The following is a 13,339-nucleotide window of genomic DNA, read 5'->3' as shown; positions in this document are numbered from 1 at the left end:
TGGCAGTAAGTGCGAAAGCAGCTATCCTGGCGGAAGAGCAGAGGACTGAAAACCACCCTCCAGCACGCGCGTGTCCGCCGCGCCGAGAACCGCGCACAGTACCCATCGATCACGTGACCAGCCCTTTTTATTTTTTTAAACTTCTTTGCCTAAAAGAAAAAAAAAAACGAAGACGAGAGCGAGAGAAAGACAGAAGGAGACTCCACTTCCCAGAAGCCTCTCGTTAAACACGCCGCCGCAGTCTTGCGCAGGCGCCGCCAGGGCCAAACGGACACGTCCGTCACGTGAGCAGTAGCCGGCCAATCCGGTTTGAACCTCATTTTTTCCTCTCACCCCCCCTTCAGGAGCGGTTGTGCGATCAGATCGATCTAAGATGGCGACTGTGGAACCGGTGAGTATTGCTTTTGGCCCCCACCCCCACCGGCCCGCACGCTCCGTCTCCCTTCGGACTCGGGGACCCCGCGGGACGGCGTTCCCGGCGCGCACGCTACCCCTTGCCGCCCCCTCCCCCTCTTTGTGGGCCTGACCTCCCCGCGGACAACTGGGGGCGCCCCGGAGGTTGGCCGCGACGGCGTGTAGAGCCCACGTTCTGGTGGGGGCCTGAGAGCTTGCGGAGAGGTGTGGGGGAGGGGCGGCGCCTCAGGCGGAGCCGCGAGGGGGTTCGAAGGTGGAGGGTGACCTGGGCCCTGGGCTTGGTGTGTGGGAATTGTGTCTTCGGGATAGGAGAGCGCTGGGCCGTCTCCGAGCTGGCGCCCGGATCCGCAGGGAGGGTGGGCGGCGAGCCGGCCTGGAATGAGATGGAGGAAACCCCGGGACAGCCTTTCCGTGTCTCTCTCCCTCGCTCTAGCACAGGAGCTCGGTTGCGGGTCGCGCGCCGGGACTCCTTAGACCGGTGGGCCAGGGAGCCGGTGGGCGCGCGTTGCCCTAGGGTGAGTTGGGCGGGAGTGGTGCCGCGGCGTGCGCGGAGAAGCTTCGACCTCGCCTAGGGGAGCCGAGAGCGGCCAGCGCATGTTACGCCGGCGCGTCCGAGAGTTGCCGGGGTGGACTGCAGGGGAGGCGGAAAGGTTTGGAGTGGGGCGGAGAACCCCGTGTCACGCGGTAAAGCTCTGCGAGTAGGATGAAGGGTGGTGGTGGTGGTTATCAGGGGCATCACATTGTCCTCGCCCCTCCATGCTGGAGCCTGGGCTGTCATGGAGGAGGGAAGGGGGAGGAGCGAGGCCTACGGAGAGCTGCTGCCGGTCTGGTTGCCGGCCGGACCTGCTGCATTTCACACGCGCCCGTCTCCCATTCATTCATCCTTTCCGCGCAGTGCGCACGCCTCAGAGAATGCGAGTGGGTGTAGATCCGTGTGTTCTTCCGAGTCTGTCTTTATCGTCTGGAAGGTTCCCCAGGCACAGTTTATTGGAAATAGGAACTTAACTTTTAAAGTTACTTTTCCATTTGATTTTCTCTTTATCCATTCTATTGGTTTCCCTCCCAGTTTGGGCACCATCTTAAACTTCTTTCAAGCAAGCTGATCCCAGGACATCAAGTTGATTGTTAACCGTCCAAAGGAGGGAGTATTTTTGTCATAGTTTGGTTTTGCCGGCAGTGGCTCACGGAAACTTCTAGGCCTGTGTTGCCGTTTCAGGAATGTCACATCTAAGTGATATTTTAGAGGCATAATACATTAACCAGAAAACCTTTGATACTCGAACCAGTTCTGGACCTTGGTTGCCAGATATTTTCATATATCTTTAATGGTAGTTTGCGATTTTGATAATGGCTTCCCGATTTGCTTTGACTTTTTAAAGACTTTTATAACTATTAAAAAATTAGTTATGAAAAGGTCTACAGAATATAGAAATGCTTATTTTTCATTACATTGACGTAAACTATCCTTACCTTGTTGCCAGAATTTAAGGCAGATTTTCTGCTTGGTTACTTATTCTTTTATTGGTACCAGTGTTTATTTATATTCCTGGAAATTAGATTGACTACAGAACTTTCTTAAGTTGCTGATACAGTTAAATGATTTTTAGAACATTAATGTTAAATAGATAAAAGATAAATATGTAAAACTTTAACATAAAACCCTTTAATGGGCTCTGATATTACTTCTGACTGGATCAACTCTCCTACCGACCGTACCAGCGTCAGTAAAAGCATTAAAGCAGGGGCTTCCCTGGTGGCGCAGTGGTTGAGAGTCCGCCTGCCGATGCAGGGGACACGAGTTCGTGCCCTGGTCCGGGAAGATCCCACGTGCCGCGGAGCGGCTGGGCCCGTGAGCCATGGCCGCTGAGCCTGTGCTCCGCAGCGGGAGAGGCCACAACAGTGAGAGGCCAGCGTACGGCAAAAAGAAAAAGCATTACAGCTGGTAATAAGGGCAAGGCTAAAACCTCTAAACAATAATGTAGTCTGTGAAGTTTCAGTAACATTTAGGGCCTTTGGGTTTTGCAGGCTATGCTGTTTTGTTTCAACAACAGGGAACAAAACTACAAAGTGTTGAAGGACTGTTTTGAGTCAGTAAATATTTATATATAGCTCCTGATACGTTTAGGACCTTGTACCAAGTGTTCTTTAGGATACAGAGTTATACAAAATGTGATTTTATACCTTGTTCAGTGTAAATTTTAGGAGCTTAATATCTAGTGATCTCTCTCGTCAATGATGCGGTATAGCATTCCTTCTAGTGCTGACCCCATGGAGATTTCAATACTGCATTTAAATTTGGGGAGTAGGGAACCTAAAAACTTAGTGTGTGAAAGTCAAAAGCCAGATTGAAACTATAATAGATTGAGGATGCATGTAAAATAATTTTAAGTGTTTATTTTTAGTGAAAAATGCAACTTTAAAGTACTTTTAATGCACCTTTGTCCACAGGTTAGTCATTTAGAATTCTTTTTGACAATTTTAAATGGTGGTTTTTTACTTTTTTAAGCAGCTGATTATTATTTGCTGCAATTGAGGTATCCCTGTAAAAGCTTACAAAAAGCATGTTTGTTCATTGCTATTTCAGCTAGCTTGTGAGTTCCCTTATTTTTTGCTGGGCATAATCAGAAGCACCTAGAGTCATGGGTTTTTTCTGCTTGTCCCACCTTGGTAGGCATTCAGGGAATTTTTATCTATGGAAATTAAGTAAAATATCAGTCATTTTCAGTTTGATATTGTGTGCTTCTCAAGTGTGTGTGTATGAGATCATTTACATTAAGAAGTGGCTTACATGGAATCTAAAAAAATGATACAAATGAACTTATTTACAAAACAGGAATAGATTCACAGACATAGAAAACAAATTTATGGTTACCAAAGGGGAAAGGGAGGAGGAAGGGATAAATTAGGAGTTTGGGATTAACAGATACACACTGTATAAAATACATAAACAACAGAGACCTACTATAGAGCACAGGGAGCTATATTAAGTATCTTGTAATAACCTATAATGGAAAAGAATCTGAAAAAGAATATACGTATATACACGTGTGTGTGTGTGTGTATATATATATATATATATATATATATATAAAACACCGAATTACTTTGCTAATACACCTGAAACTAACACAACATTGTAAATCAACTATACTTCCAAAAAACCAAAAAACCCCACAACAGAACACACACAGACACATAAAAGAAGTGGCTTACAGATATTAAACTTGTCGACAAGTTTGATAGGTATATTAAAGGAAGCATTTTACAGGTAATATGGGAAAGTTTTGATCATTGGGATAAACAATACTCTCCTATTCTGTTGGCATTTGAATTGTGGTTAGGTCAAAATTAGACTTTGTGGGTAGATCAAAGTTAGACTTAATATTAGTTGGCGAAGGTGGCAGGCCATCTTGCCTCCAGTGGGTCGTGGTTTTTGGCAGCTTTTATCTTCATTCTGCATTCTTCATTATAAGGTTTTTTTTGACTTGTAGTTCTTTTAAAGGTAAGAGATTTTGATTTCTTTAGTTAAACTGAAAGTATATAATTTTACTTGTTTTTACATTGTATCTCTTGAATTTTTTAAACTGTAGATTAGTTTCATAAATGGAATCAACTTGGATGGTCAGCTGATCTAATGTTTCCTTTTTTATCCTTTAGAAACATGTTTTGTATTGCAAAGAGTTTATTAAAAGTAAATAAGTCTTAAATACATGTTGACAAATATGTTGTTATATAATGCCATGTTTTTTTGCTAACCAAAGACTATTGATTAACAAGCAGACCTTGCAAATTAATATGCATATTTTTGCTTTAAGAAAGAACCCAGTATATCAAAGTTCATTCATAAACCAAACAAATTTAGTTCTGGTGTTTATATTTTAGATTTCACTTTGTTTTTTACTCTGAATTAAAATTATGCCTAATTATTTGACTTAGAGAAATCCAGTTTAGAAATAGACATAGTTTTACACACCAAAGTTGCAGAGAATAAAATGTTTAATGAATTATGTAACCTTAATCCAATTTGGACAGAAAATTCTATGCCAATTTTTTTTTTTTTTTTTTTTTTTTTTTTTTTTTGCGGTACGCGGGCCTCTCACTGTTGTGGCCTCTCCAGTTGCGGAGCACAGGCTCCGGACGCGCAGGCTCAGCGGCCATGGCTCACGGGCCTAGCCGCTCCGCTGCATGTGGGATCTTCCCAGACCGGGCCACGAACCCGCGTCCCCTGCATCGGCAGGCGGACTCTCAACCACTGCGCCACCAGGGAAGCCCTATGCCAAATTTTTTGTAAAGTATTCTATTTAATTTATATAAGGTTAAGAATATAGGAGAAGTACCAGCAGTCTTGGATGTAACAAGGAACCTGTGAAGTAGTTGTTCTAGCAATGGTAATTTCTTCTTTTCCTTCTCTGCTACTATTAGAAATTTCCTTGCTCTTCTGGTACCTCTGAGTTGCTCCATTTTTGTCATAGAGAATTTTTTGAGAAGTGGAAACTAGCCTGAATTATAGTCTAATTTTAATATCTGTGTGACCTTGAAGACTGAAATTTCTAAGTCTAGCTGAAAAATGGGAATAAGATATAGTGACTGATTTTCAAATGCACTATTCAGGGATGAAAATGTGTCAGTTATGAAGAACTAGATAGGGGACTTCCCTGGTGGCACAGTGGTTAGGAATCCACCTGCCAGTGCAGGGGACATGGGTTCGAGCCCTGGTCTGGGAAGATTCTACATGCCACAGAGCAACTAAGCCCGTGCGCCACAACTACTGAGCCTGCGAGCCACAACTACTGAATACCAACCACAACTACTGAAGCCCGCGTGCCACACCTGTTGAAGCCCACGTGCCACAACTACTGAAGGCCGTGTGCCTAGAGACCGTGCTCTGCAACAAGAGAAGCCACCTCAATGAGAAGCCAGTGCACCGCAATGAAGAGTAGCCCCGCTTGCAGCAGTGAAGACCCAACACAGCCAAAAATAAATAAATAAATATTTATTTAAAAAAAAAAAACTAGATAAAGTTAATATTCCATAGGTGTGCTGCATATAGGTGTATCCACGCAAAGTTGTACTCACCTTTTCCTCTCTTTGGTAGGAGATTTACATAGCTGACTTTATCATTTCTTTGACATTATTAAGAAATACAAAGCTTATGATCCATAACCCACAGATATTCTTCCCACTCCTTACTGTAAAAATCACTAGTGTTTCTTCAAAAGTTCCTATACGTGTCTAGAGAATAAAGAAAGGATGGCTTTTGTCTCTTAAGTACTAAGTAGTCCCTTCTAGAACCTGAGAATGTGGTCAGAAAAATAAGATTGTTTTTCCCAGTTGGAACTTTTGATACATCTTCCATAGAAACAATAGGAAGCTGTAGTTTTGGCTCACTGTGTTCAGTAAGTTTCTATGGAATTATGACAGATCTACCCAGCATTGAATTTCCAGGGCTATAGATTTAGAGTTCTAAGCAACTGAATAAAAATGATCTTTTAAACACAGTCTGTAGCAGTGATTTTTAATGTAGGTGATCTTATATCTTAGTAATAGCTAACACAAAACACTGTATGTCAGGCACCTTACTAAGTGCTTTACATATATTTATTCATATAATTTTTAACAGCAAACCGATGAGGTAGGTATTATTATTATTTCACAATTGAGGAAACCAAGGCACTGAGAGATTAAGTAACTTTGTGTGACTAACTTGCCCAAAATCACAGAGCTAATAAGTGGTGGGGTGGAGTTCAAACTAAAGCAACCAAGTTCCAGAGTGTGTGTTCTTAACCATGACACTGTCTTTCCCATAGGCATTTAACGTGTGTTCCTTGTGTGACTTGGAAAGATTAATTTGATAATATTTTGCTACAGCTCTAAAAGAAAATATGTGGACATTTGTTTTTAGTTTCTGTTGTACTACAGTGTTTGCTAACTGATATCCAAAGTATTGAATCTTAAGAAAATATCACCTTGGTGTCTAAATTTGAGGACTAAACAAGTAGTTATACTGGCCATACTTAAGTAACTGGTCTAGAACTTTGTGCGTTGATTTCTAAAGAAAGTGAATGGTCATTCTTCTTCTCTCCGTTGTCATTTGATTTCTGGACCTGTCAATTCATATGATTTACCAGTTAAAATATTTTTCTAGTGAAAACAGTGTAGTGAAATTGAAAAAAAAAAATTGCAAACGTGGAATTTACTCTCATCTACCTTTGTACTTTTAGTAATTTTGGTGAAAGGTCTGGCAAAGAGTTAAGCAGTTGTTTTGAAAAAGTTTCAGTTGTAGTATGTTGCTAGTCTTAAAAGCTAAATTATTTGGGGAAGGTAGATGTAATAAGACCATAAGATTTCTCTGAGGGCTTCCCTGGTGGTGCAGTGGTTGAGAGTCCGCCTGCCGATACAGGGGACACGGGTTCGTGCCCCGGTCCGGGAAGATCCCACATGCCGCGGAGCGGCTGGGCCCGTGAGCCATGGCCGCTGAGCCTGCGCGTCCGGAGCCTGTGCTCCGCAACGGGAGGCCACAACAATGAGAGGCCTGCGTACCTCAAAAAAAAAAAAAAAAGATTTCTCTGAAACTCATGTCTTTGCAGTAATCTTTACTTTTATTTATTTTTATAAATTTATTTATTTTTGGCTGCGTTGGGTCTTCGTTGCTGCCTGCAGTTTTTCCTCTAGTTGCAGCGAGCGTGGCTACTCTTCGTTGTGGTGTGCAGACTTCTCATTGCGGTGGCTTCTCTTGTTGCAGAGCATGGGCTCTAGGGGCGCAGGCTCAGTAGTTGTGGCTTGTGGGCTCTGTAGCACAGGCTCAGTAGTTGTGGCGCATAAGCTAAGTTGCTCCGTGTGTGGGATCTTCCAGGACCAGGGCTTGAACCTGGGTCCCCTGCATTGGCAGGCGGATTCTTAACCACTGCACCACCAGGGAAGCCCTGCAGTAATCTTTAAAGCTAAAATGTCTTTAGTTACATATTTTAAATGTGTTCATACAAAATGCTGTACAGAAATTAGAAATTACAGAAATTTTTCTGTGCTCTGCTTATTACAGTGACAGTCAATAAGTTTTAGTATTTATGTGAACTAACCTTAGTATTGCTATAAAAAATTCTTTCGGGGTTTTACATGGGTCATTTTAGAGCAACAGCTTATGTAACCACAGTCTGATAATTTAAATTATTAGCTAAGGTCAATATTTTAATAGAAAGATAAAATATCATAGTTTTTTAAAATTTTGATATTGTGGGATAAATACTTTTTATAGGTGAGAAATTCATATTTCAAGTAATTTTTAAAAAATTTTAAACCTTTTTAAAATTTAAAGTTAAATTTTAAAAAAGTTTCTACCAAGGTCACATAGTTCCTAAGTGAGAGAGGTAGAACTCCAACCCAGGTCCTATCTTCAAGCTTTATTACTATACTTTAAAAAAAAACTAAAATTCAACCAAAACTAAAATGTCCAACTCTTTGCTTCAGCAAAACTCTTACCTTATGGATAAAATTGATGCATAGGTCATCACTATACACAAATAAACATAAAATCGTACCTGAAAGGATGTATCAGATGGTTTATGGGTGGTGGCATGGTGGGATTAGGAGCGATACATTTTATTTTTTCTTTTGAACTTGTGTGATGTATTTTAAAATAATATTTAGTAAAATCTCTTTTGGGTTTTGGTTTATAGATAATGGCATTTTAGCTTTTTAAAATAGCTTTTTTCTTGAAGATGAGCATAAATGCTCATGGTCCAAAATTCAGATGGATCCTTTTAGCAAACAGCTGGAGCCTGTGACCTCATTTTCAGAATAATGTTTTTAAATTAAATAAAATACATAGGATTACAAAGGAAACTAATTATATTGAAGTACAGTAAGGATTAAGTGAGTTAACATGAAACATTAAGGATGCTGCCTGGCACAGGCAAAGTCCTGTCTTACTGGTGTGCAAAACCTACCTATCTCCTATCTATTTTATCTATCCAAAGCATCCAATGTTAACCAGTTTTTTTGAAGATTTTTCTTCAAAAAGGCTGTCCAGGGCTTCCCTGGTGGTGCAGTGGTTGAGAGTCTGCCTGCCGATGCAGGGGACACGGGTTCGTTCCCCTGTCCGGGAGGATCCCACATGCCACGGAGCGGCTGGGCCCATGAGCCATGGCCGCTGAGCCTGCGCGTCCGGAGCCTGTGCTCCGCAACGGGAGAGGCCACAACAGTGAGAGGCCCGCGTACTGCAAAAAAAAAAGCTGTCCAAGAGAACTTTCTGTGATGATGGAAGTGTTCTATATTTGTGCTGACCAATACGGTAGACACTAGCGGCACTATTGAGCACTTGAAATAAGACTAATCCAACCCAGGAGATGAATTTTAAACTTGAATTAATTGTAATTGTTAATTATTGACATTTAATTCCATATGTAGCTAGTGGATACCAAATTGGACAGTGTGGCTCTAGAATCTAGACATATCCTGCTGTATACAAACACATGTTGTATTATAACTTTGTAAGGTACAAACTGAATATGGCAAATACTAAGTTGGTTGGGCAAGTTATTTTTAAATTTTATTCTAGAAAACGTCTCTCTGTATTTTAATTTTTAATGTTTTTCTCTCTCTATTTTAAACTTTCAAAGATAATTGTTGGTCTTGTATGGACAATTAAAATTGTCCTAAAATTACAATTGTCCTATGACCTTGTTTTGCTGTTTAATAAAATGTGTGAGTGACTAGCCCATTGTATACATTGTCCACAACTCAAATTTTGTACAAAAGAGTATACAATGAGGTCTTCTCAAGGATCCCATCCCAGTGGATCACTTTTAGGGGCAACCACTGTGGTCAGTTCATATCTTTCTGTAGAGATTTGTATTCAGTTGGCCCCCCATCCATGGATTTCCATCTGAGGATTCAACCAACTGTGGATCAAGTTTTGGAGAGCTGTCTGTACTATGCCATGTTATATAAGGGACTTGAACATCTATAGATTTTGGTATCCGAGAGGATCCTAGAACCAGTCCCCCAGAGATGTCGAGGGACAACTATATATACAAGCAAATGTGATTTGCAGTTGACTCTTGAACAACATGGGTTTGAAGTGCATGGCTCTACTTATGCATACATGGATTTTTTTCACTTAATACGTACTAAAGTACTATGTGATCTGCGGTTTTTTGAATCTGCAAATGTGGGACCTTGGATGAGGAGGGCTGGCTGTAAAGTTATGTGTGGATTTAAGACTGTGTAGAGGGTCAGTGTTCCTAACTCCTACGTTGTTCAAGGGTCAACTGAATGTTCTTTCAAAAAAATAAATGGTAGCCAAATCTGTATTGTGTTTTTCACTTAATATTGTGTTTTTCACTTAATATATTTTTTAGAGCATTACATATAAACACAATAAAGCTTTCACTATTTTTTCTGATGGTATGTATTATAGGGTTTGGTCTTAAAACATTTTTAGTTCTATACTGATGAACATTTTCTAGGGTTCAATTAAGGCATATAAGTATATTGGAGTTTATAACATTCCTGTATAGATTGTAAAAGGGAATGTGATTGTTAATTTGGGGATGAATTGTAGTACTGTTTGTGTTTATTGGTGTGGCTATGTGATCCATACCAGGTGAGCCAAAGACTAGGTGATAAATTGAACAATTAGAAAGATTGGTAACTACTATTATTATTTGAGAAAGGCAGTAGAAAATTCACAGGTGTGGAAGATTGTTAGTTATGCCTCCTGAAGAATCATACCTTCCTGTATCCATATCTTTGAGTAGTCTACAGCCCTCCCCTGCCTCCATTGGGCTTAGCCATGTAACTTGCTTTGGAACCATTTGCTATTTCAGTGCTGTGATGAATAACCCTTTACCTGTGTCATTCTACGCATGGGGTAGTATATCTGTAAAGTGAATGTTTGGGGAACAAATTGAAAGTTAAAAAACTACTGGTCACATAAAACACTTCTGTGACTGTCATTGTCCATCAGGCTACAATTGTTTTTTTATATGTAGAAAAAATGTGAAATACATTTGTACATAAGTTTTAGAGTAATAAACTGAAGACCCATGTACCCATCACATAAGACAGCATCAGTACCTCAGGTTTCTTTCTTAATTTTTAAAATTTTTATTTATTTTTGGCTGTGTTGGGTCTTTGTTGCTGCGCATGGGCTTTCTCTAGTTGCGGGGAGCAGGGGCTACTTTTTGTTGTGGTGTGTGGGCTTCTCATTGCGGTGACTTCTCTTGTTGCGGAGCACGGGCTCTAGAGCGCAGGCTCAGTAGTTGTGGCAACGGGCTTAGTTGCTCCGCGGCACGTGGGATCTTCCCAGACCAGGGCTCGAACCTGTATCCCCTGCATTGGCAGGCAGATTCTTAACCACTGCGCCACCAGGGAAGCCCCAGTACCTCAATATTATTCTGTGTGATCACATTTTCATTTCTTTGCCTCCTTCCCTACTCACTGTCCTGACTTTCATGTTAGTCATTCCCTTGAATTTTTTTTTTACAGTATAATTATCTTTAGAGTTTAATCTCCAGTGTGTATATCTTTCAGCTAAGTATTTTAGTTCTGAAAAACTAAAAACTTAGATGATGTGTAGGGAAAGCACAGTATCGCTGTTACAGGTAGGTTCCTAAGATAAGCTGAACACCATTTCTGGGTTATAGTTTGGCTTCAGCTTCCTGGAATTTCTACTAGAGCCCGTATTGGGAAAACGAGTGGGCAAGATCATGAATGTGTTCTGGGAAACAAAGGACTCTACAGTTATCTGCTGGGGCTGTGGTATGGGCCAGGCAGAGCCTTCAGTTAGGAGACTGGTCTCTTCAAGTGAGCTGCTCTGTATCTTGTTTAAGAATAGGTTAATACTGGTGTGAAATTCTGAGCTGTTCCAGGGAGCAGGGCACAAAAGAGGAAAAAGGAGCTTTGTTAGCATATTTTTAAGCTGAGTTACCTGTACATAAATGTTCAGGCCAGGGACTTCACTGGTAGTGCAGTAGTTAAGAATCTGCCTGCCAGTGCAGGGGACACAGGTTCGAGCCCTGGTCTGGGAAGATCCCACATGCTGCGGAGCAACTAAGCCTGTGCGCCACAACTACTGAGCCTGTGCTCTAGAGCCCCACGAGCCACAGCTACTGAGGCCCGTGCGCCTAGAGCCCATGCTCCGCAACAAGAGAAGCACCGCAATGAGAAGCCCATGCACCGCAACAAAGACTCAGTGCAGCCAGAGATAAATAAATTTAAAAAATAATAAATTTACTATTTAAAAAATACAAAAAAAAATGACCAGGCCAGACACATGGCAGTTCTTTATTTAATAAAAGGTAGAATAGTAAGCCTCTTGGTCATAACAGCACATGAATGTAGCCTGAATCACATTGCTCCAGTCTAGACCATTGGCTCTCTATATCTGGTGCACACCTGTCTTTTTGGGATCTCTTGGCTATGTTCCTTATTTGCTCTCATATCACTTCTGTGTTGCACCCCTCTGTTTGCTGTATTTCTTGTTTTCCTCTTATTTGGTTACTTGTTTCACTTTGGTGACTCACATCTTCCAGAACTTTTTTGAGAAAAGGTACATGAGGATTATTAAAGATTTTTGAGACCATGCCTATTGAACAGTATCATATCTGTAGTTTGGCTGGGTGTAGAATTCTTTTTTTTTTTTTTTTTTTTTTTTTTTCAGAATTTTGAAGTTCCATGGTCATCTTCTCTTTTAACTGTTGATAACTCAGGACTTATTCTGATGACTCTTTTTTTTTTTTTTTTTTTTTTTAATGTGACCAGTTCCCTTCTACTCACCAGAAATTTAGAGTCTTTCCTTGTCCCCATTTCACAATGACATGCTTTAGTATGACTGTTGTCATTCATTGTGCTGGGTACTTATTGGACTTTAATATAGCAACTCCTCCTATCCATCACTTCTGAGACATTTATTGGTGATTTTCCTCTCCCCTGTTTCTCTTTCAAACAGGTATTCAGATATTGGATCTACTGCAGTGGTTCGTTAGTGTCTGCAAGCTCTGAAGCACTCTCACTCTCATTTAAATTTTGCTCTCATTTTCCATCTCTTTTTGTTTGGTTTTCTGGGAAATTTATTTTCCAACCTTTTCTGTCTCAAAATTTTAATTTCCAGATGTTCTCTCTCTCTGGTCTTCTGAATGTTCATTTTTATAGCTTCCTGTAATTGTGTGCATGCAAAATCTTAACTTATCCTTTTGAGGATATATATAGGTATATATTTTTAAAGGCATTTTCTATTCCCTCCCTGTCTGTTTCCTCCAAATTGCTTATTTTCTTTTTCTTTTTGAACTCATGGCAGCAATTCTAGGGACTTGGAGTAGGGGGAGGGGATGGAAGGATCTAGTTATTTCCCGAACAACTTTCACTGGATTCTTTTTAATTTACTCCCTTCCTTCACTCCCAGTTCTAAAAGGTGCTGCCAGGAGACTTTAAGGTGTATATTGATTACTTAGCCCTTTCCATCTACCTTCCAGTTCTTTTTTTTATGCTCTTCCCATGGTTGTGGGCTTCTTTTTATTTTGGTAAATTACTATAGTTTTAGTGGGGTTTTGAGAGGGAACAGAATTAGAACCATTTATTTATTGAAACATTTGAGTGTCTATCATGTGCCACGCACTCTTGAGTGCTTAACCCACCTCTCTCTTAACCGAAGAGTTACTGGATTACTGAATAGAAAAGAAATAAAAAACTAACACTTATTATCACATTTAAAAAGTAACTCTTGGGCTTCCCTGGTGGCGCAGTGGTTGAGGGTCCGCCTGCCGATGCAGGAGACACGGGTTCGTGCCCTGGTCCGGGAGGATCCCACATGCCGCGGAGCAACTAAGCCCGTGAGCCATGGCCGCTGAGCCGGTGCGTCCGGAGCCTGTGCTCTGCGGCGGGAGAGGCCGCAGCAGTGAGAGGCCCGCATACCGCAAAAATAAAATAA

The 13,339-nt window shown here is 41.0% G+C and overlaps 1 protein-coding gene across 1 annotated transcript in view; it reads left to right on the top strand.

The window, feature by feature from the left end:
- Positions 1-307: 307 nt before the first annotated feature.
- The window catches only part of EIF4E (eukaryotic translation initiation factor 4E), a 55,207-nt gene continuing 42,175 nt past the window's right edge, over positions 308-13,339 (top strand). Inside the window, exon 1 of the mRNA XM_059066913.2 lies at positions 308-391. Within this exon, the coding sequence (XP_058922896.2) occupies positions 374-391 (18 nt within the window). The 5' untranslated portion in view covers positions 308-373. The remainder of the gene's footprint in view (positions 392-13,339) is intronic.

This window comes from Kogia breviceps, chromosome 6 (genome assembly GCF_026419965.1).
Source record: "Kogia breviceps isolate mKogBre1 chromosome 6, mKogBre1 haplotype 1, whole genome shotgun sequence".
Classification (NCBI taxonomy): Eukaryota; Metazoa; Chordata; class Mammalia; order Artiodactyla; family Physeteridae; genus Kogia; species Kogia breviceps.
The sequence above is the reverse complement of the archived record's forward strand: the minus strand, read 5'-3'. Positions and strand labels throughout refer to the sequence as shown.